The sequence below is a fragment of the Daphnia carinata genome, chromosome 4, assembly GCF_022539665.2.
Source record: "Daphnia carinata strain CSIRO-1 chromosome 4, CSIRO_AGI_Dcar_HiC_V3, whole genome shotgun sequence".
NCBI lineage: Eukaryota > Metazoa > Arthropoda > Branchiopoda > Diplostraca > Daphniidae > Daphnia > Daphnia carinata.
In genome coordinates, this window is record NC_081334.1 from 2014809 (window position 1) to 2038280 (window position 23472).

At 41.2% G+C, this 23472-nt stretch overlaps 3 protein-coding genes and 1 long non-coding RNA gene across 4 annotated transcripts; 2 read left to right on the top strand and 2 right to left on the bottom strand.

Annotated features, from left to right (window-relative positions):
• Window positions 1–13370: 13370 nt before the first annotated feature.
• Window positions 13371–17344, top strand: LOC130695240 (interference hedgehog-like; the record flags this gene model as incomplete). Its single annotated transcript, XM_057518360.1, has 12 exons — window positions 13371–13377; window positions 13603–13840; window positions 13914–14010; window positions 14076–14191; window positions 14277–14470; window positions 14541–14753; window positions 14844–15224; window positions 15296–15598; window positions 15678–16063; window positions 16206–16382; window positions 16512–16782; window positions 16889–17344. Coding segments are annotated over 12 exons (2838 nt in total), but the record flags the coding sequence as incomplete, so codon positions are not given.
• Window positions 17345–17972: 628 nt separating this feature from the next.
• LOC130694418 (peroxidasin homolog) lies at window positions 17973–21377 on the bottom strand. Its single transcript, XM_057517497.2, has 12 exons — window positions 21246–21377; window positions 21025–21173; window positions 20282–20932; window positions 20062–20217; window positions 19770–19991; window positions 19498–19695; window positions 19284–19420; window positions 19052–19219; window positions 18774–18976; window positions 18511–18680; window positions 18266–18428; window positions 17973–18185 (listed from the first exon to the last, which is right to left on the bottom strand). Exons 1-12 carry the CDS (start codon window positions 21371–21373, stop codon window positions 18146–18148), a joined length of 2385 nt encoding a protein of 794 aa, XP_057373480.1. The 5' UTR covers window positions 21374–21377; the 3' UTR covers window positions 17973–18145.
• On the top strand, window positions 20068–21823 carry LOC130694447 (uncharacterized). Its single transcript, XR_009002021.2, has 4 exons — window positions 20068–20209; window positions 20276–20960; window positions 21037–21211; window positions 21293–21823. It is a non-coding gene; the product is annotated as an uncharacterized LOC130694447 (long non-coding RNA).
• Window positions 21759–23235, bottom strand: LOC130694439 (AN1-type zinc finger protein 2A-like). The gene is made up of 6 exons (XM_057517524.2): window positions 23014–23235; window positions 22880–22922; window positions 22630–22813; window positions 22403–22551; window positions 22178–22337; window positions 21759–22099 (listed from the first exon to the last, which is right to left on the bottom strand). The coding sequence occupies exons 1-6, from the start codon at window positions 23066–23068 to the stop codon at window positions 21914–21916; spliced, it is 777 nt and encodes a 258-aa protein (XP_057373507.1). The 5' UTR covers window positions 23069–23235; the 3' UTR covers window positions 21759–21913.
• Between the last annotated feature and the right edge of the window lie 237 nt (window positions 23236–23472).

Genomic DNA, 23472 nt, shown 5'->3' on the forward strand with positions numbered 1-23472 from the left:
ATTTGCATATTGTGATGGTTGTCCAATGGCTTGTTGCGACTCAACACTGATCTATAGGTAAGATATTTCCCCCCTCTTTCCTCCCAAATAGGATTTGTTCTAGAGAGTTGATTTACGAGTTGGCAAGACGTTTAATGCAGCAGTGGAAGTCTGCTGCGGCTGGCGCCTGTCAACCTCTTCCAGTTGCCGGTGCAAGTTAAAAAAAATATATGTTAATTTGATGATTCATATTTGAACAAAAACAGAAACAAGTCGAGCAGAATAATGCAATAAGCACGCGCGTAAAGCGAACCAAAAGCAGATAATGAGCAATTAAGACACACGTAAGATTTACGGGTCTTTTTCTTAGAGGGGGGAGGACTGAATTTCTTGTTATACCAAAGACGGCCATTGTCACAAACGAGATTTCCCAACGCACGTTAAAAAAAATATATGGTATGAAACAGAAAAATAAATTTCACTCGATCGTAAATCATTCCGACTGTTAGTCTCTCCCCCCCATCTCTCTCGTTTGTCATTTGTTTCTTTCGGTGTAGGAGGAGGCCATATTTCTTCCATCGGTTTCAAATGCTTAACTCCTTTTTCCGCTCCTTGTTTAATTGGTTGCACACTAACCAGCTCACCGAATGGAACTACCGAAAAGAGGATAACCCCCCCCCCCCCTTTAACAAGAATCGAATTATAAAATAAGCTGTCTGCAAATGGAGCCTGTTTTTTCTTTCAACCCAACTTTGGATATTGTTGATGCTTATCGGCTTGTGCAAGCCGGGAACAAGCCATTGAATGCTGGTGCGAAGCGATTTGTGGGATTATGTGGGCCCGTCCGTGTGGAAACGACAGGTGAGCATGTCCAGTGTGTGTGTGTGTGTAAACGATTTATCATGGGCTATAGAATTAAACGCTGCCCTGGGCTGATGAAGGGCCAGTTGATGTATGAATCCGCATGACGCAGTGAGAAATAGGAAATTCATAAATATCTATAGAATAGATTATACTGGGGAGTTCAGGAATGTTCAACAGCTTTTTCTTTTATCGAATTACATTCACGCTTAGTTTCTTTCTTGCCATTTGTTATTTGAATCAAATCAAATGAAGTGTTAATGAAAGTCCCCTAACGGAAGAATGTGCGCAAGTTGATGCAATCAAGTTGGAAACATGCGCATGGAACACCTGTCGTTTTTCTTTTTCTTAACGAAAACATCTTCGTTGGATGATCAAAGAGAACAGCAGCACCTGACGCACGATTTCCTTTCAATATGTTTCTAATATTATTATATGTCATAAACTATCGACAAAAAATATAAACCGAGTCTATAGGAAATTTATAAAAAATAAAATAAGGAAATTCGATTTACGACACGGCCAAACATTCAGAAATGCAAGTCTTTTTTTTTTAGAAAGAATTCGAAATAAAAGGAGCCAGTCTACGTCGGAAATGGCTGAAATAATCGATAGATTATGTTACGAGATTTCCAAAACGCTGAAATGCTTTTACGTCATCATAAAAACAATTTCCTATGAATTGAACAAGAATATTTTAACAATTTTTTTCGTTTTGTTCATCCCGCAAGGTACGACATCCGCATACATTGCACGTACCCACCGTTTTTTTTTTTTTTAAAGCTATATCCAAAAAAAGTGACTCAATTAAGGCCTTAGAAGGCCCCTCCAGCTCTTTATTTTTCTACGATATTCCAATTTTATTGATAGGTGACTCAGTCGGGTGTCCTTTTTCATGGAGCCTCGTTTTTATTGCACACCCCATCCACTTCCGTCTCGTTTTCAGAACAGTACACAATTAACTCTTTTTCTTATCTTCATTTATATCTTTTTCTTTTTTCATTCCCCCCCCCCCCCCAATTTTCTTTGGGTATCTCGTGAAAACATTCGTTTCACGACATCCTCCTTCGCGTTTTTATCTCCCCACTCATTTTCTCAGCTGTTTCGGCAAACGATATTCACGCAAGCAGGACGGTTATAAAGACAGTACGCGTTTGGTGCATATTCCGTTCGTATACTTTGAATTGAAGAACCGCAGTCGGCGGTCGCAGCTGGAACACTATATCGGAGAGAGACATACGTATGTACTAAGAAGAAATTTAAACTCTGCCTATGTGCAACGATCATTTTTGATGGGTCATACAGCAGTCGGTGCTAACCGATTCGCTATGGAAGAGCACGCCGTCTTGCCTGGTACATGTAATCAACCGGGTCATTTCAAAATTTCTCAAACTGCCTGATGGCATCGGCCTATATCGGCTGCGAAACATAAGTTGGAAAGAAAAAAAAAACACTCTGGGGGGGTGATGAAGGTGAATTTTCAAATGGGACATTCATTTGCTGGCGATTGTTCCAGCCTTTTGTCAGTCCCTCTTTTTCGCGTCAAAGAATGATTTTTTGTGTGTGTGTGTGTGGGGGGAGTTTAAATACCATGTACCTTAACGTGACGTTGCGCTTCTCGCTTTCGACCCCGTGAAGATTAAAAAAAAAAGCCATTTATAACCATCTCTTCGCAGAGGGGAGGTGCGTCCTCTCGAAAGAAATGTATTTTCAAAAATGGCCCTCCTCTGTTTAAACCTTGTTTTTTCTTTCTCCATCTTACCAACCAAAGGGACATTGAATCCCTGTTTATGAACAAAAATCTCGACTGTCATCGCTTTAAAGTCTAAAAGGAAACCTCTCCCGAAATGCACCTGTCATTAGGAAACAAAAGAGTTGACGAACTCTCTTTCGAAAGTTTGAAATGACAGCGGGACAGGCTGTCAACTCGCCCCCCTAAAAATAAATTCATTATTTATTTACCTTAGCACGGGACTTTGGGACAAAGTAGGACAACTCTCCCCTCTAAAAAAAAAAAAATCATATGAAGATGCGCATTTGTATATACATCCTATAACTGTTCAACAGCCTCTGTGTTTCTTCGAGTTCACGAAGAGATCCCCAAAAAACAAAACAAAAGAAAGGTGATTTTTTTGTTGACAGCAAACAGATGCAAATCAGCAGATGCCCCCTGGCATCCAAGAATCGTCTATTCTCTTAAAAAGAAATCTCGCAAGTCATTACTCTCTGGGTCGCTTGCCTGTTTGGCAATGCAAAGTCGAAAGATGATGAAACGAGCGTTACGATTTTGATGTCCATCTTTATACAACTGAGGCGATAAATATACATGTACGAATGAAAGTATGTGGCCCTACGGACGAAAAAAAAAAAAGAATAATAATAATAAAAAAAAAACGAACCCGGCCCGGCATTTTGTATATAGAGGTTTGCCCTTACAAGGCCGTCAACAAACACGTAGCACAAGGTGGTGGCTGACGGGCTCTAAAAATGGAAAATCGAAAAAAAAATGTTTTTAACGTCAATGTGCAAAGAGAAAAGGAAAGAGAAAAAAAACAAAAAAAACAAGTCCAATTCTGGAGGTGAAACATAAAAAAGAAAAAAATCAAACATTTCTAGTTATGTATAAATGTAAATAATAAGCCAACTAACAACAAAAAAAGAAATCTAGTATGTCTCAGTTTTTGTTTCTTTTATATCTCAAGATTAATGTGTTTCTTTTTTTTTTTAAATTTTTTCTTCTACTATATTTCAATCTGATTTTCATTGCCAGACTTGAGTCTGATGGATTTCCTAAAAAAGAGATCACGTCGCCAATCGCGTTATTAATATGTATATACAGGCTGACAGATGGGTAACATCCACACGACACTGGGATGCGGGACCGGATCATATCAGAACAGGTGCCCCGTATTGTAAAAAACAAAACAAAAAACCAGTTGATAAAAAAAATAATAATAATCGAATTTGAAGAAAAGAACGTCGTCTAGATTTATGGCCACGATCGCATATTAATTTTCTTTGAATAAAAACATAACTATACGATTTCTGCCTGCGCAGTTTTTCTTTTTCGTCCTTACTCGACTGAAATGCTCGCCCCTTTTTCATGTGAAAAAGGAGTTAAAAATATCCGCGGTAAGTAAATGAGACGGGGGAGGAGGGACTGTAAAAACGAAAGAAAATGTTAAAATAATAATAATAATAATAAAAAAAACAGGACCGCGAGAGAAGCTGGTCCTTTTCACGGTGGAAAGAGTTTCTTAATAATGTAAGCCCTTGGCTCGTTTATTCCAATTCATTAGGGCCGTCAGCTCTCGACTTCTTCATTTTTTTTTCTCGTTTGTCCCTTACACCCTCCAGACTTTTGCTGCTTGTTATTCCATTTTAATTGATTTTTTAATTCATCTCGGATGTCGTATAACTACACTGGCGCCGTTAAAACGAAAACACTGCCTATCTCTGCAGACTTTATTAAACAAAAAAAAATATATATATGTCTAATGAATTCTAACTAAAAAAAAAAATTTCGTTTAATTGCCAGAAGATGAAAAAGCAAAATGGATAAATTTTGAAATGAAAAACGATGGCCACTCCCACTCGTTTAAAAATCTGTCGATGGTTCGAATTTCTCCTTGCGCCCCCCCCCCCATCCCCTAGTATATAGAAAATCCAATTTAATGCCATTATTCAAATATCCTTTTTTTTTTTTTTTTTTGGTGATGCTGTAAACTAAGCAGGTGGAATGAGAATTTGACTGGCGCCAAGATTTTTGTTCAGCAACGCCCCTAAGTCGATTTTTATAGAAGAAAAATACATTACTACACGTGTGTGTTCGAGCGTATAAGAGGCTCAGTTGAAAATCCCCTCAAAAATGGAAGCCGAATAAGCTGTTTATATAAAAAAAAATCCTGAAATACGATACAAGAAAAAATGACATCAAAGAAGGTCTTTTAAGAAATAAAAAAAAATAGACACATAAATGAAAGATGAATCGACATGATTCAATAGACGATTGCCTCTTTAAAAAAAAAAAAAAAAAAAAGACTTATGTATAGAATGCCAGCGTGTATGGAACCCACATGTGACTCTAACATATTCATGTTGACGTCGGTATACGTGCGTGCAAATATTGACTGCGTACGTTTTTTTATAGCGGCCGGGCGATGACGCGCACAATCCCCGCATTTTTACACGCGGGCGCAAAACATAAAAGCGTTTTTAGAAATAAAACTATTTTGACTAAGACATCCTTTTACATATGAATTTCGTCATCAGTAAGAGGATCTTAAAAAAAAAAAAAATAGTTGAGTATAGACACGCACTAACTTAATCTCCGTGAGGATGGCAACAGAGTGAGAGAGAGAGAGGCCTATAGATGCGTATCGAATTGCCACAAGAGTTCTCAGCCTGGAACCGGAGACCTTACTAGCCGCTTGCTGCAACCGTGAAATACAAGAGCGGCTCTCTCTCTCTCTTCTTTTGTTTTGCTTATGCTCGCACATTAAACTTAATTTTTTAAAAATAATTTCTCGAAATTTAAATGTATATCTAATAACCATATACTATAGCCGTACGTGTGTGACGCTTGTTGGCTGATTATAAGCAATTCACGGACGTTGTGCATACGCAGCAGCTTAAGGGCTTTTCTTTGGCGTTACGTTAGCGCCGAGCAACGCGTACCTGTGAAAATTAAAAAAAAAAAATCACGCAGCGGCGGCCTTGCGTGAGTCAGAAATGAAACACAACGAGATGCAGACAAGGACGGCATTCCTTGCAACTGATGCGGCGGAAATGAACTCACTCGCCGCCATCTCGTTTTCATTTTTTGATCGATTGCTCGCTGTTGTGTATGTTTTTCTTTAATTCCCGGTTGCCGGAATCTTAACAAAATTTCGCGTGATATACCCATTACGCATTTTCCCCATTTGTTCCTTTTCTTTCCCAATTGAAAAAGAATCCGCTTGTTATAAACCGCCCAGATATTAACAAAAAAAAAACAACATTTGTATATCTACAACTAAAAACACACAATGTCTGTATTTTTGTGCGTACACGGAGGATACGACGTTTCTGCTTTCCCAAGCTCTTAAAAAAAACACATTTTCATTTCTTTAGAAGAAAAAAAAAAAAAGGACCTCATTAAATCGGAAATCGTTTGAATTCAACAGCGTGACGTCATTTGCTGCTGTCGCCAGTCCCTTAGGGCTATTTCTTTCTTTTTTTTTACAAGGGGGTGTTAACTTAAAAAGTATATCCCCTGAAACCTTGGCTGTCGTGGAACGAGGACGTCTACACCAGCGACGCTTATATGTATATGTATATACAAAACGGTGGAAGGCAAAGTGTCGTCATGACCCTAAATGGTAGCGGAGAGGGAACCGGCGTGTGGTTTTTTCTTTTTTTTTTTTTTTTTTTAAAGGAAAATGTATTTTATGGCTTATTGCGGTGCGAGTATAATCTATACAATGTTCTTCCTTCATTTTGTTTTTTTTTTATTTCGCGTTCATATACTAAACCCCACCAAAAAAGAAAAAAGTTCGGTTCGTTCTCCACGCTATTCTGTTATGAGTTTTTTTTTTATTACATTAAAAAAAAAAAAAACGAGGTGTATGCAAAAGAAAATGACATTATTCATCGCGGCGCCGCCGCGTTTACTTCCCACGGTTTTTTATAGGATTTCTTCGGTCCTTTATTATTATTTTTTTTTTCCCTCTCCATCTTTCTATATCCTCTAGGATGTCGATTAAGCCATCTTCGCTAACATTGTATTATACATGGGCTGCTCTATTAGTTGATGCACATTCAACACGTTAGCGGTAAAAACTCTCGGATCCCACAAGCCGAATCCAATGTCGTTTCGTGATTTCCCATTCGCTCTGTCCGCGCGCTTGTCTTTTTTTTTTTGTTCACGCATTACATTCCCTTTTTTTATTTATTTATTTTTTGAAACGTTCAATTAAAAACAAAAAAAGGCAATTCATTTTTTTAGAAATGTAAGGTTTTTTTTTTATTACTTATTGTTCTTTTCGTTCAAACTGCCTTTTCTATAGCGGCCGTGATAATGACGGTTCAATTTGTTTTCTTGATGGCTCCCTCGAGTTTGGTTGCCATGGCCGACCAAGAGGAACGCAGGAATTTAAATATTCCCAATTTGTTTTGAATTGAGGCTTGGAATCGATTGGTTAATACATTCATTCCTGCGTTTTGCCAGTTGATTGATTTCTCATAGAGAATGAGGAGCGTTGTACGCATTTCAATTTGTAATCTCATCGCCTGAATTTGATTTTCCCACGCTGTTTATGCCTATCGAAATTCGTTCTATCCGGTCTCAAGTTGACTCCGTTTCCTTTTATTAATGAATTCATCGTCGTACCTAAGAAATGAAATCCGTATCGAAAACAACACCCTTGTCCTCCTCCTTCATTCCATTCCACCTCCTACACCGAAACACGAATTCAATCGATCCGCTTTTTGTCGCTGATCGAAGGCGGTTTGAATACATCAACTTCTCCTTTTTTTTTTCTTCTTCTCTCAAAAATTCCAAAAGGATCATATATCATCTGTACAGTAACGTCTCTCTTGTTGGTTTCTCCCCCCCCCCCAATTTCCAGTTGAGCATCAGCAGTCCGCCTCCTTTTGCCCATTTTCTTCTTCATATCTCGTAATGCCATCATCATCATGGCATGTATAATATACCGACCCAAAAAGAAAATGCGCGTGTTTTTTTCTTTACTCACACACATACACACGGGTGGTCTGCGTTCACTTTCATCTTTGGAATTTTTTTTTTTTCTCCCGCCGGCTTTTTCTTTCTGGTAATACACTATCGCATTCAAATCACCCCTTTCATATAGTCACGTCGGGATCCCCGACATTCATTTTTTTTTTTTCTTAATAAAAAAAGATTATAAAGGGATGAAATGGGTAAACTCTTTCGACACACGCACTTATATAGAAACTCATTACAAACGTTTTTTTTTAGTCGGTGAGGGGGGGGGGAAGGGTGGGGACTTAAAAAAGCAATGATGTTTTTAATTGGATCGTTATATATATATATGAAGCGTGCTTATTATATTCTACTGCTTTCGTTTGGCTACAAAAAAAAAAAAAAAAGGCCAAATGGATGGAGAGGTTGAACCGTGACCCGTGCGGGTGGTCGAGAAGAGGTTGGGCCAGGTGCTGTGCAGTAGGTCTAACAAAAAGAAGAAGAGGCTTTCGATGCATATGCCCAACGTTTTTTCTTCGAGATTCTTCCGGGCGTTTCCGTTTGGTTGTTATCCAATAGAGATGAATGGCACTGTGTGTGTGTATGTGTGTGTGTAAAAAAAAGAAAAGATTCCAAAGAATCAGGCATGCGAACAGAAGAATCTACGGATAGCGTCGTCTTGAAAAAGGGGAACACCAGCATCGTAGACGTCGCGCCACACACACACACACACAGAACATCTCCTTTCCCCTACGTCCGATTTTTCTTTTGTTATTTCCATATCATTTTATACCTTTTTTTTTTTTTTTTTTTAAAGAACTATGTAAGGAGAAATAAATAAATAATGTGCTGCTCTTTTGTTCTCTGCCTTCTTTCTCCACATCCGGCCGAATAGAAAATAATACATTTATACGGAAAAATTTTGAATCAATTGATACAACATGATAGAAAAGATACGACACGTTTTTTTTCATTTTGGGGTTCGAAATTGTGGAATGCTAAAAGGAGCTGTAATGCGCTTTCAAGTTCCCTGGAACGCTAACGAGCATTAAAGGATACACGGAACGGTAGAAAGAGAATTCAAGTAGCTCTGGCCGTTGTATACCGCTGGCCATGTAATTTTCGCGACTGGCACTTTGCGCATTTCCCTTCTAACATTTTTCTGTTTAACGAACGAATATTGTTAAAGCTTTAAATTCGGCTTTGTTTTTTATTTTTATACGCAACGGCGAGAAGCGCGCTTAGGTCATTTCAAGTCGGTTCCTTCCGGACCGGATGTCATTTTCACCGGGGTAGCGTTGGATGGCCATTTATTTTTCTTTTTTCCATCGCCCCAATGCGGTTTTTTCCGATAATGAACAATTTTGTCTTCTTTTTTTTTTTAACTAAAAATCTTAAAAGAAGAACAAAGTTCTTTTGACCTCTAGTGTGTTGGCTATTAAAGTTTATTAAGGACATTGGATATACTATCTTGCTTAAACGTTTGCCATCATTTTTTTTTCTTCTCCTTTCTTTTGTACTAACTTTATTTCCTCAAAGAAAAATCTGATCACAATAGCGACGCAAAACGATCAGACGGTGGAATCGCTATACATAATGGCCGTCATCATTTTCAATCGGGAAGTAACGATGATGTGCCTTTTTTTCTTTTTTTTTTTTTTAGAAACCACAAACTAGGACCGTAACATACTGCGACCAACCGTTAATTGGCACTGTAATTGATGGTTGCGGTAGTAGCAGTAGCACATTATAGTTTAAAGGAAAAAAAAAGATAGTTGGTTTGGTGTCCTTCGGCTGACAGGCGCCATGGCAAATGGGAGGAGTCGACCATGCGAAAGTTTCTTATTTTCATCGCTAGATGGCGTTGGCGCCAGCTGACCAGCACACAAAAGTAGCCAAAAGACGAGGGAAAAAAGCGGCTGAACCCGCGTCTGCGCCACCAGTTGCATTGTGGCGTTTAGTGGTGCCTCGTTAGTTTGTCGTGTCCAGTGAACCCGTGTGACTCTTCGTTTCTCGCTAGCTGTTTCCGTGAACATTATTCGGGAGAACAAGCAAAGACAACGTCGACAGTCGTGAACATCGTTGTGCAAGCCATTTGTTTCTTCAATACAAACCATTTGTATGTTTCTGAAAAAGCTTCAAACGAAGATCAGTCGTCTTGCAAGTGGAAGATAGAACGTGTCGTGCCGACTTTAGCTCCAGGGTGCTCTCTACTATTTCTCCTTTTCTTCCTGAGAAAAGAGAGAAGTAAATTTTCTTTTTTAACGCATATCGACTAATTGTCGATTGGAAATGACGTACAAAAAAAGTGGAAGAAACTGAAATAAGAAAACGGGCAAGTGCACCACGTGATTTGTTTTGCCTCGACATCGAATGGAATCAAAACATTGACAACATTCCCTTCGTCCCTAACCCGTTACAAGTTAAACATTTTGGAATTAATCTCTCTGATTCGAAAACAACAACACAAAAAAAAAACAACCAAAAACCAAAAGGGGGAACACAAAAAACGTGTTTAGTTGAAACGACGTCGAAGAGCAAATGGCGGCCAACGGGCGCCATCAACTCAACGGTAAGTTCTCTCCATTTTTCCCTTTTTATATCCACTTTTCTTTCCGTTTCCAAGCAAGAGCCCGTGTAATTGCAGATGATTGTGAGAAACGGTCAATGAGGTCGTGATGGCCTTTAGCAGAGGGGGGACGTCAGGAATGTTCAGCGCCCACGCCCGTACTAAAAAGGCGTGTGAATCATGAACTTGTGCTACTCTCTCTCTATCTCCCTCTTACTTTGTACATTTGGAGAAAAAAAAAAGAGAAATACTCGTGTAGAAAGGCTAGACGTTGAAGAGTCCTTGAAATAGAAGAAAAAAGCTGGTAGTGTCTGTCAAATTGCTGTTTAAAGCCCCGTTGAAAATCTCCCGATTTTCTTGAGATGCTGTGGTTCCAAACGGAGTGGAGGAAACCAACGGTAAGAGGGAGGGGGGGGGGGGAGGTGACTGGAATTTTTCCTTCCTGTAAAAGAAAGAATAAAAAAGAGTTTCCCCCCTCCACCCTTCAAAATAAGAAATGACCTGGAAACGTCCCTGTGTAGCCTTCAGCTATTCTTTTCCCCTTCCATCTTCTTTCTTTTAAGAAGGGGGGGGGGGACCATCTTGTAAACACGTTGAGGATGGCTCCAAATTACAAGCGAGTTGCTATGTCTTTTAGGATCTCCCCCCTCGCCCATTTTCTTTTTTGAACGGACGCCATGATGACCGAGAGGGGCGCATTTCAAAAACACTCTTTATTTTGACCCTTGGAAAACACGAGTTTGACACTCGTGTTTTGCGACCTATCGCCCCGTTATCTTTTCGCTTCCTCCTCGTCCCACTTTGCCAAAACTCTTTGGAGAAAAGGGAATGACCTGCGAGTTATTACAAGAGGCTACCACCAAGATAAAAGGCACACCACTTGAACCGTTCCACATTCGATTTTGTAAGGAAAGCAAAAAAAAAAAAAAGGTTCATTTGCATAACAGAAGATGGTGAGAGAGTGGTAGAAATGTTATCAATGTACACGTAGCGAAATTTGGATAGTTTACCATTTCCTTTGGTGATGAATGGACACGTTGGGATTCCGTGAGGAGCACCAATCGGGAGGAAGAGAAACTGCGAATCATCACGCACCTGATGGACTCGCATTAAAAATCTCGTGGAATTCTAAAGAGCCTCCCGTGAAACTCAGGGGGGAGGCAGTGTCGATTTTTGTATTTAAAACAAAAATTGCCTCTTGTTATCAACGTCTTAGCGATGCAACTCCTTCCGGTTTGTTGAAGAAAAGTCAGAACGTAACAATTTTAACGGGATTTTGTTTTTTTTTTGTTCTCTTTGTTTGGAGGAGAAAATTGAACTTCGGGATTTTTTGAATGGCTAGAGGAGAGAGAGAAAAAAAAACGATGTTGTGTTTCGTCTTGGGTGGTTTATTTTGTTGCTGGGTCGACATGGAAAGATCCGGGAGTGGGCTCAAGTCACGTCATTTGGCCATGCACAATCGAGTTGAATGTTCTATCGCAATATCGTCGTAAAGAAAACTTGTCTATAAACCAGCATTCTCTTCTTCTTGCTCTTTTCTGTGCATCGTTAACATCTTCCTCAAGGGGGGGGGGGGGGGAATGCACAACATGACGATTTATGATGTTGCCTGTAACGCGGATGGCCAAAAATGCGTCCTCCTGACGAATTAAAATGTGCCCGTGATGACAGCTTGAAAATATTCACGTTTTGTTTGCATTTCCCAGCCCCTCTCAAAGAAATTATAGATTTTCTCTTTCCAAATAAGAAATAACCAGATTTTGTATTATTTTTGGGGAGGGAATGGAGGGACGTGTGTGTGTATATAGAATAGTAGAAAAGCATTTGGGAAAAAGGAGAGATTGCATCGAACCAACCAAACGTGTCCGCTCATTTGAATGTGGTGTAAAAGCCCTTTTTTTTTTTTAAATTCAACTTACCTTGTGTTCTCTTCCAGTTTTCAAGCTCGAACGATCACGAAAAAGCCCAACCTTAATCTCGTTCCATCTGCTTTCGTGTTGTGTTTTGTTATGGAAAAAGAAATCAAAGCCGTCAATTCGACCTTGGCATGGCCTTTAATTGGGTGTTGTAGTCGGCTGGCCATTGAGTTGCCACATCTCTCGAGCCGTTCATTTGTTTTTTCTTCGTCAGGCGTGAAACCTTTTAACACGATTGCCCATCTTGGAAAAAAGAGGATTTTTAAAAGACTAAATAAATTCCCGTCGCTAAAGTTTATTAACAAACTATAACACCCTTGTTTCGAGGCTCCTTGCCAAGTGGTACCAGTTCTATTTTTAAAAGCTTTTTGATCATCTCTGGGATCATTCTTTTTCCCTACTTTTTGGAGGAAACTGATTCTCTGTTAAACAAATTCATTTTTTCCATCCCCATCAAAATTGGTTTAAAACATTTTGCATCTCATTATAAATTTTGTTTGTTTTTTTTTCTTCCCCAACGTCGTTATCTGAAAATCGTTTTTCATCAACTTCATTTGGGACAAGAAAAAAAAGGAGGTGCTGTCATTGTTTTCTTTTCATTCCGCTTGGAATGTCTTACGTCCCTTCGGGTACGTTTCTTTACTTTGAAAAAAAAAAAAATCGTGTTGAGGTAGCCGCGAGGCGTGAATCTGGTGCCAGTTCATAACAACAGACGCATTCCTTGACAAATGACTGATCTCTTTTCAAATGATATCAGCTCCTTCAATCCTTTTGTTTTTTTTTAAAAGAACAAAAAAAAATAAAGTGCCTTGATAATATGCAAAAATGACAGTTTGTTCCAGTTGAAATGCGCTGAAAATGATCTAAGCAAAGACAAACAGAGAAATGTTTCATTCACGCAGTTGAAAATGGCTGTTGACGTGAGGTGTAAGGCAAGCTATTAACACGTCTGCGATACGCACCTGTCGTGAGATGAATCAACTTGTCCTGTTTTCTTCTAAGTTGTTTGATTTCATTGCATTACATTCCATTTGTGGATGTTGTTTTCTTTTTTAAACCTTTATCTGTTAAAAAAAAAAAAACGCAAATAGGAGGAATCGGGGGCTGACATTGTGCGGTTGATGAACGAGCATCTGCCAGAGATAGACGGACGGAGAGAGAGAGAGAAAACAAGCGCCTGGTGTCTGTTTTCTATCCTTTTACGAGAGCCTATAACGTCGGGCCGGAGAGTTATTATTTCGCTATCCTTGTTGTCGGCCTGATTATATACATCATGGCTGCCGACCGCCGTCGCTCCCGCTTCTGGACAGCATCTTTAGTCATCACGGGCCTTCTGGCCGCCACTGCTGGTATGTGGTTGTTATTACACTTTCTTCGTTTTCAAAGAAAAAGAACGGCATCAATAAGCCAACATGATAAACGATTGTTTGTCTTTGATGATTAGATTAAAAAAAAACAAAAAAACCACGTAAATATAACACGCGCTTCGTTTATATTTAATGATTCGTTTTTTGCTTTTTAAACCGATTGAAAATAAAATTATATATATATTTTTTTTTTTTGAAAAAATGTAGTGAGGGCTGTCACGATGACGTCGGGAGTGTCTTTCGTCCGCTCACCTCAACCGATCGTGGCGCCTCCCGGCGATCGAGTGGTCTTTGAGTGCGAGACCAACGTTCCACCCGAACGGGTCGTCTGGCTTCACAATGGCGCCGATATGTCAGCTCATTACAATAACAGTGGAGCTTCTTCCTCTTCCAATCGCCGTAAAGGCAGACGGGCCATCGACGAAGAGGCCGCCTCATTTCGAATGTAAAAAATCGCATTTCCTTATTTCTTTTTTTTTCGAATTTAAAATTATAAAAGAAAAACAAATGGTTAACAGGCGAGAGGGTGAAGGGTCTCCCAAATCGGCCGTTCATCTCATCCTCAGGATTAGCAAGAATCCTCACCGATATCGACAGCAGGCTGGAGACTATCAGGTCCGTTCAACTGATAGACGCGTGAAATTTTGATGTTCTAACTTGATGATTGGCATACGTTTTAGTGCGTGGCTTGGTTTGGAGCTGTGGCCTTGACGTCGTTACCTGCCCGCTTATCCATCGCTGTGCTCGGCGATTTTCCTCATTTACCTTCGTCGTTTGTGACGTCATTGGATGCAGAGTGAGTTTATCATTTGTATTTTTTTTGGCACAAGAATTTTTTTTTCTTGGGAGGGCCGTCGGTCTGATTTCCGGGCTCATTGCAGGTCAGTTCAACCATCTGGACCGGGCCGGCCGACGTTGAGAGACAACAATGGCAGTGGGTTATCGACCAGTGGCAGCGTCTACGTTCTGGATGTGTTTGCCGGCGAAACGGCCGTCCTTCCGTGCCCTCCACCTCCATCCGACCCGCCTGCCACACTCACCTTCTTCAAGGATGGCAAGCCCGTCATCCATAACGGTACGATATGCGTTCCAGCAGTTCTTTTTTTTCAAGCGCTTTCAATTCACCTTGTGTTTTTTTCAAATAGATCGCGTGAGGCTGATGGTATCGGGTAATTTGCACATCATCAACGCCAGTTCGGCGGACCAAGGGCTTTATTCGTGCACGGCAGCCAACCACATCACGGGCGAGCTGATTGATGGTCAGCGCGTTCTCAAGTTGGTGGTCAGAGGAGCTCCCGTTAGAACCAAACCGGCGACAATCACTTGGCAGCCGGAAGAGAGATACATTAGCCAAATTGGTACGTGTAAATCTTTCGTGCGAAAACAATTGCCGGTTTTCATTTGTTTTTGTTTATTTATTTATTTTTATTTTTTTTTTTTTTAAAAAGGCCATAACGTAACTTTGGAATGCGCCGTGACCGGCTGGCCGAAACCTCAGATCCGATGGATCCGTGATGGCAACCTACCACTTCCTGTCGGTCGTTCCTATTACCTGGGAGGTGGAGCCCTGGTCGTCACCGGCCTGATGGACCAGGACGAAGGTGGTTACAATTGCGAGGCGTCGAATGCGGCTGGCCCGCCTATTCGATCGCCGACTCTATTGCAACTGACCGAACCGGTTGCAATCATCAAGTCGCCCAAAGATTCCCGGGTGGAAGAAGGAGCTCAAGTCGTTTTGGCTTGTGAAGCTCGAGGACGGCCTCCACCTCAACACTATTGGGTCTTTAACGGCAACGCGTTGAACAACGATACTCACGTTATCATTACAGGTTTGAAGAAGAAAAAAAATTGATTGCTATAAAGAAAAATGCATTTAAAATTCAATGATTGGTTTGCACAGATCAACAATTGACTATCCTCAACGTTACCAAGCGTCATGCTGGCATCTTTCAGTGCTTCGTGTCCAATTCATTAAGCAAAGTCGACGGCGGGGCGGCCACGCTGGAAGTGATCCCTCGCTCTAAAGTCGCCTCGTCGCTGTCGTCCAGCTCGTCGCTGACGGCGTTCTCGGACGAAGAGGACGACGATGATCTCGACGCGGATAGTTTCTTCGATCCGACGGTGGCGCCGCCGCCGTTAAAACCTACGCCCGAAACGTCGGAGAAAAAGGGCAAAGCCAAAGGAGGCAAAAATCGACCTAGAGGTTCGTCCCAGTGTAAAATTCAATTGTTTAAATTAATTTAATTGATTAAAAAATATTCATTTATTTTTAAATGACGCAGAAATGATACCGCCTACTCGACCGAATATTACTCGCTTGACGGATGAGTCGGTGATGGTCCGCTGGTCGGTTCCGCCCAACGAAGGATTGCCCATCGAATTTTTCAAAGTCCAGTATAAAGAAGCGGATAAACGAGGATCACGCTGGAAAACCATTGATGAGGACATCCCCTCGCACATCCGGAGTTATGAAGTGTCCGGCCTCAGATCCGGACAGACTTATCGGTTCCGGATAGCCGCCGTCTACTCCAACAACGACAACAAACTGGGGCCCAACTCTGGCCGTTTTCTGTTGGAGAAAGAAGCGCCAAAGAGAAAACCCGGCTTCAGTCCAGTCATTGAAATAGCCGAGGCCGTCAGTCAGTCCGCCATCATGATCCAGTGGAAGGTACGTTTTTCTTTTGTTTTTGTATTTTTTTTTTGTTTGTTGAGCTTTGAACAAGAAAATTAGCGTTCACATGGCGAATTCGTGAACCCGCGTGTTATTTTTATTTTATTTTATTTCTTTATGATTTGCTTACTTTGCATAGTATCCCGAATTGGACAGCGTTCCTCTTGAGGGCTTCTTTATTTATTATCGTTCGACGACCAGTGCCGGAGATTACACCAAGGTGACTGTGCTGGGCGGTAACACCCGCACCCACATTGTCACCCATTTATTGCCCGAGACCCATTACGACCTCAAGATGCAGGCGTTCAACATGCAGGTACCTTGAAATAATTTCACACCCTTCTTTTTCTTTTCTTCTTCTTCTCCTACCACCCACGAATCCGGGAATTTAAAAATTAAATAAAACATATTAAAATATCAAAATATTTAAACTTGGAATGATCAGGGTACGTCAGAATTCAGCCGAATTGTGACAGCCAAGACGCAGAGTTCGACGATCTTCACGCCTTCGTCTTCCACGAATCGACAGCACAATGGAATGCATCGAGATTCCGACACGAGCAACAGCATCGGCCCGTTGGATGTGGTCAGCTCAGATACGGCAGTCACGAACGACACCCTTTACGTCGTGCTCGGCTCCGTCCTGGGTGGTCTCACTGTCCTGGTGGTCCTCCTGGTCGCCCTCTATCACTGTCGCCAAAGGAGCGCAGAACGAGGTACAAAAAAAAAAGCATTTTTGATTCATTTCCAAATGCGCCTCTCTCTTGACAGTCGTGACTATAAATATCTATTTTTGAAAAAAAAAAACAAAAAAACCAATAGAGCATGATCGTTCCGTATGGAATGGCAAAGCCATCACGAACGAGAACGGCAATACGATCAGCGTGTCGCCCAATCATCACTACGTTCACCATCATCACCACAAGATGCACAATGGATTCGTCGATCAGCAGCGGCCCATCTATTCGACCGACGGCCAGCACGCGGACAATGACGACACGGCAGAGACGTCGTTTTGCCAACGGACGCTTCAACATCGTTCGTCGGGAGATTTGCTACGGTCCACGGACAGCCTTTCGCGCGGCTCGTTGAAACGCGGCTACGTGCGCAACGGGTCGACTCCCAGCCTCCACCAGCATCCGGCAAACAGGAAAGTAATCGATTCGAATACTTTACCTTTACTCATGCATCATAATAATGGCCGTCGTGAGCCGTGTATGGACGACGCCGAATGGGAGGCGTCTGTCCCGCCGGCCGACAGCGAAAAATTCATTTGAACAATTGGCAATTTTTTTTATTAAAAAGCTTTTTTTTTTTTTGCTAGCAGACGGAGGGGGTTAGGCCTCCTCCTGAAAAAGTGTGTGCCAATGTCTTGCGAAAAAAGAAAAAGCATTTTTTAAATTATAATTTTGAGAAGAAAAAAACGCATTGCCTTAAAAAGAAATGCATTTCGGCGGATACGTTCCGTTCATTTCCCAGTCCTTCCATTTGATAAGCTCATAACACAAACCTGAAATAATTTTTTTTATTTGATCCCTTATTGTTTGAAAGAATTTGCCATGTTTTAACCTCTGATTGGTCTCTTTTCAACTTCATATATATATATATTTGTAAATATGTAAATGAATGCTGCCCATTTAAAAAATTTTGTACACGGACCAACTTCCTCCCTCCCCGCATTGTTGAAGCCCAGAAATTTCTGTTTGGAAATCAAGAAATGAAAAAAAAAAAAGTGAAGAAGGATCGTCTTTCATCGCTGTCAATTTTACAAGAAGAAAAAAAAAACAAAAAACAAAAGCGCAACGAAAAACGAGAATGTGCCCCAGTCAATTGCTCAACTCAACTGATTCCACGAGTTTTGTATTCGCGCTGACAACGATGAAATGATGTGCTAAAAAGCGGCCACTCTGCGAGAACCGGTTTTTATTATTTTGAAGTGCCTTACAAATGACATCTTTTTTTTTTGCTGGGGGAAAAAAGCTACGCCCTTTTATATTTTGAAAAAAAAAACTCGAAATGGATCAACTTAAAAGAAAAAAAACGGCAACTCGGGGCATCGAAACTAATTTGTAAAAACATTCAATGTTTGGAAAAGGAAGCCTCCGGTTTGGCTTCGTGCCTAGAAGAAAAGAAAAAAGAAGACAAGGTTGAATGAGCTGTTGTCGTGATGTCTTTTTAACAAGCGAATCTTAATATTACCAGCGTGTGAGATCGAGACGAGGAATTTGGTAACCCGAGCAGTGTTTGCGTGGGTTGCTTTCGCTGACGGCCTCTAATGCTCTCTCTTGAATCGTGTCCATGGCGTCACCATTCTCGCAAAGGACCCTGGCTAGGGTCACATCGCGTATGGAACTCAATTGATCTGCATTCATATGCAAATGAGTGCCACTTTTTCTTTTCTTTTTTTTTTTTGAATTTCAACCTGTTGTTTGAATTGTTTTTACCTGGGGTGAAACGCAGCAGAGGATCGTCGGTTTCATACCAAAAACGATCGCCGCGTTTCGCTCGAACAAACTGGTCGGCGATGATGCAGCTGGCCGTCGGTCCCAACAGTCCGTCGGGCAGAGGATTCTCGGCCAACATTCCAGTGAAAAGATCCAAATGCGTCGCATCGCTGTCGCATTACCAAACGAAATATTTAACATTTTTTACGCTTTAAAAGAAAGAACAGGTCGTCGTTAAGCGGCAGGCGAGGAGTTTTTCTTACACGTAAAAGCGTTGGATGAGTTCCAGCGAGTGAGGACGGAAGAACTCTTTCATCTGCGTGAAGTTGGCAGCCGGTGGCAGGTGGCATACCTCGCGCCATTTGTAGTAAGGCGGAAGGCCGTGGTCCCGTCCTCGCTGGATGTTGAAAGCGAACAGGTCGAATCCGAAAGAAGCGTTTTCCTGCTGGAACAGATGATTGGCCACCTGCAAAACGGTAAAGTAAGACCCGATATTTCAAATCAATTTCCAAATTTGATTTTTATGATTTTTATTTGTTACTTCTGCAGCGAATGAAGTGTGGATCGGCCTGGGATTCTGCGCCGCGCTGCCGCGGATCAGCTCGTCCACCTTACCGTATTGCCACATGGAAAACGGATTGTACAGCATCGTGTGCAATGGAGCAAACTCGGTGACACCACTTCCAGCCTGTTCGAAAGCCACTAGGTCCTATACCCCCCCAAAAAATTAAAATTAAATAACCTAAATCAATTCGTTTTATTCATGCAGGTACCTTAATCATGCTGTGATAAAACCGGAAGGCGGCCGATGCAAAAGAATTGGCGACTCCGGCGTCCAGATTATCGTCATAGCCGTGGAAATAACCTTCCTTTAAAGGATTCAACCCCAACGACTTGGTCAGCTTCTCTCCTGAAGTAGCACAAATGCGTCGTGATTTATTATTTTTCGAAGAGTGCAGCCCAGTTGTAGGACTTCAGTTAACATACCGAGCAAAAGCGGAACGAATTCGTTGTAAACGACGTGCTGCATTTCAGCGATGACGACACGCCGACTCTCTTGGTACAAACGTTCGTCGCTCCAATGACCGTTGATTTTGATGAAGAAGTCGGTGACGCGGTTGTGTTCTCGCATCCAAATCTGATTCATGTTCGTCAAACCGATGAATTCATTCACGCGGAGGTCACCTGGTTTTTAATGTAGATTATATTATTGATTTTATCTTTGGTGATTGAATGTTTTGCTAATTTTGATAGGGAACCTGAACGGAAGCAGGGCGTGTTGGCTTCCAACATGTCGGGACGGTTACAGCCATCGTTGAGATCTTTGGATCGGAGTAACATGTAACGTCCGTCCGGCTCGGTGGGCGATTTCATGTAGCCTCCGTCAACGTCACGAAGTTCGTGTTCGTCCTTTTCCGTTGTTGAGTAAACGTTGGACAAGTCGATGTAAGAAGACGCTTGATTCATCTGTTCTCGCACGCCTGTCATAATCCAATTATGAAGGGCAAAACATAAACAAATTTTAAAAAATAAACTCGTCGATTGGATTACCAATGTGACATTGGGGAGCGGGTGCCGAACGGACAAAGTCCATGCACATAAGACCTTTCTCTTTGTAGAAGGGGTCGTTACTCTTAAGTTCGAGAGCGAAGCATTCCGGATGGCGTTCTTCGGCGCCGCAACACGGAATGGCACTACGGTTAGCACCTGCATTGTTTCAAAATCAATAACCAAGTTACGATTTTAAAATTTTCATTTCTTTTAGGCAGACCTTTATAAGCGGCAATGTTGCTGAAATCGTGATCGAGGAAATGAGCAAAATGGACAAAGAGCATCGACAGTCTAGGCTCATCATATTGATTGGTTGCGTTTTGCATGCAAATGCTGACTTGACGTCCGGGCGGATGAATTCCGGTCGGGAAAGACGGTTTGGGCTTAGAGAATCCGTCTTCGTACTCGGCTGGCAACATGCGCCGAAAGGGCTGCAGGGCAGATCCCCATTGTGGGTGCTGTAAATTATTACAGATACCATCCATCCAGCGGTATTTATCTTTTGCGGAGCATTTAAATCCGCCGAACGGCGAATGCCCTTCGCCACACTGTGGCCATTGTTCCTGCAAGAAACGCCAGCCGGATTTTTGAAGAGTTTCCAGTTCGATCTGATGGTCTTTGAGGCAACGCAGAGTGGCTTCGGCCATGACACCCGATTGGATCCAGTCCACTGATTCCTCGTTCAGGGCCGTCGACATTTGGTGGTAGAAAGCCGGACCTTTAGGCTCCACTAGAGTCTTTTCCATCGCCTTTCGGCGGTTCACTTCATTCCGACCTTCTGTGTTGCATTCCTTCAGCAAGTCCATGTCTACAGTTGGAGTGGGTGTCTCCCAAGAAGCCATATCTTTTCCTTTGAATTCTCTTGAACGACCTGAGCAACAACACATTTGTTTAACGAGGTAAAAAAGATAGCACACATTTTCAGTTTTAGAAAATTAGAAAATTAAAAAATTAAAAAATTACCTTTTTTAATAGGGAAGGAGACTTGCAAAAGCGAATGCTCCACGTTTAGGTCAAGCGGCGTGACATCCGTGGGTAGAGGGCCGTCATCAGCTGAATCATTGTCGACAACAAATAGAAAGACAGTGGCAACTATCAAGCTGGTGGCTACCCTATAATAGAACAAGAAAAAAAAGGGAATCAAACATTGGTAATTATTAAGTCATTTAGAATTATTAACTCACAAGACAACGCTGAAAGTAGCTAATTTGCAATTACGACGGCTGGCCAGGTTCTTTTTCATGCGATTGTAGTGGTTGTAGGTGGGTGTCGTTTCTTCTGTATAACCGCACAACGGATCCAGCTCAGACATGGTGGCTGGCTCTTGATGTTTAGCGAAAACGATTAAAATGATTGAACCGGCGAATTTTCAGTAACAGCTATTTCGATAGAACGAATGCGCATCAATTCTGTTGGCCAACTGGCCTGTCTGACGGCCAAATGAAACCTTTTCATGGGTGAAACGAAGCAGAACCGGATACCAACAAGGAATTATAAGTCTACCTTCCTGTCTTTTTGTTTCATCCGTCTACCTTTCCTAATGGGATGAAGCCCGTCGCGTGTAAATAGACACAGTGAGCTATGGCAAAAGACAGGGAGTAGAAGCGTAAACGTAACCTATCCTGATTCTTTACACTCACTCTTCTTATGTTTCCGTGCCTTTTGGCATACTCAACGAGGAAATGAAGTGTCACAAATTCTAGAATATTGAAATTTTATTATGTAATGTTTTTATCCGAAATTTACAAAAAGGAAAACAAAATGATATTCATCACTCGTGTGAAAAATGGAGAAATTAAAAATGATATAACTTGTTGTGCAAAATAAGACGTAAAATGTGCTCAGGGAGGGGCTAAGATAAGCTACAACTGTTGCTAGAAGAAGACGGTGTTGCGTTTGCAGTAGGGGTTGGTGCCTGTTCACCCCTTTGCAGGGCGAGGGCCAACATCCGGTCGGCTTCCTCTTGCTGGTTAGCGGTAAGAGGGGTCTGATCTTGCAATGACGCTTGCATAGCCCGTGCTAGAGCTTCGTCTTCACTCTATTAAAATAAATTTAAAAAAAACCAAAAACTTTCCTACATGTCTCTTTTGAAAGGATTATCAAATCAATAACGTACTAGATTTCCTTGAACAGTCGCAACAGCAAACGCTCTGGGGAGATTAGTAGTACGAGCAACATTCGCGCTGACATTATTGCTAGTGTTGTGCGGTTTAGAAGGGCCGCTTCGTTTTGTGAAAATACCCGAACCGCTGGCAGCGCGGGCTAAAGCAGCTTCTCTACATTCCAAGAAATGGGAACATTAGTAATGAAATATGAAGCAAAAATGCAAAACAAATATCACCTGGCTCTGTCAGCAGGGTTATTTCCTTTGCAGTTATGGTCGATGGCATGCCTGTGCCTCAAACAAAAATTCATTTTACACTGGTCACACACCACTGGAATCACTTCTTTCTTTTTGCAGCCTTTTAAAGTACAATGATTTCCAAAAACCTAAGATTTGAGTAAATAAAAATAAATCATTAAGATATTCATGGGAAAAAATGAATTTCTTTACAAAACATGAACTACCTTTCTCTTCTGTTTCGCAGGGTCTGATTGACAATCACGATCAATGTGATCACTAACTGCAATATCTGGAGCTTCTCCTCTCTTCCATGGTACAGGTTGGTTGCATAAAGGGCAGACTGGCACCTGGATATCTTTTTTGTATGACGACTGACATTTATGCAATTCATATCTGATATGGTCTTTGCTGCAATGAACCAAATACAATTTATTTTTTTCATGTGGTGTTAAACATTAAACACAATAAACTTACCAGAATGTTTGTTCACAAGCATCACATTGCATAGGCAAAAAATCTACCAAGAAAACAAAGTAAGGTTATCTATTTGTATGTTGTATAAGAATGCTTTTTAAACATGCAAGAAAAAGTATGTCACAGCTATGTACCTAACTGATTACAAGTTTTCTCTGAACAGTGTTTTCCTAAATGAGGAAATTCCATGGTTCTTGATGACAACCAACAGGATCACTGATCGGAGACGTATGAGATATTCACGGCTTTCTTTACAGTCTATATACTCCGACAGTTTCACAATTCTCTGTTCAAACTTGAACAATCTAGAGAAGTCCGAATCGTGACGCATCAATAAAAATACATATTCATTTGTTGCACTGAAATCCTCAACATAACATTGGGAACGTTGTCTGCTATAACAATCGTAAATTCGTTGTTGCCCAACATAAACGGATTATTTTATTTATTTTATTTAACCACTTGAAAATCCTATATGTATCCATCATGTTAAATAAAAAATTTAAAAAATTTAAACATGAAGTAAATTTGATGTAGCTTATTTATGGATAAATTAATATTGATGTAAATGTATTATTTACTCTTATTCTAAC

What these genes read in the sequence shown, in the direction of transcription:
- LOC130694418 (XM_057517497.2), bottom strand. Translation starts at nt 21,373, where the DNA reads ATGTCTGAGCTGGATCCGTTGTGCGGTTATACAGAAGAAACGACACCC. An exon ending in CTCCTTCCCTATTAAAAAAG is followed by an intron (nt 20,933 to 21,024) that starts GTAATTTTTTAA and finishes GTTGTTGCTCAG; the next exon opens with GTCGTTCAAGAGAATTCAAA. An exon ending in CTCATCCAACGCTTTTACGT is followed by an intron (nt 18,681 to 18,773) that starts GTAAGAAAAACT and finishes GTAATGCGACAG; the next exon opens with CGATGCGACGCATTTGGATC.
- LOC130694439 (XM_057517524.2), bottom strand. Translation starts at nt 23,068, where the DNA reads ATGGAATTTCCTCATTTAGGAAAACACTGTTCAGAGAAAACTTGTAAT. An exon ending in GCTTGTGAACAAACATTCTG is followed by an intron (nt 22,814 to 22,879) that starts GTAAGTTTATTG and finishes GGTTCATTGCAG; the next exon opens with CAAAGACCATATCAGATATG. An exon ending in AACCCTGCTGACAGAGCCAG is followed by an intron (nt 22,338 to 22,402) that starts GTGATATTTGTT and finishes CTTGGAATGTAG; the next exon opens with AGAAGCTGCTTTAGCCCGCG.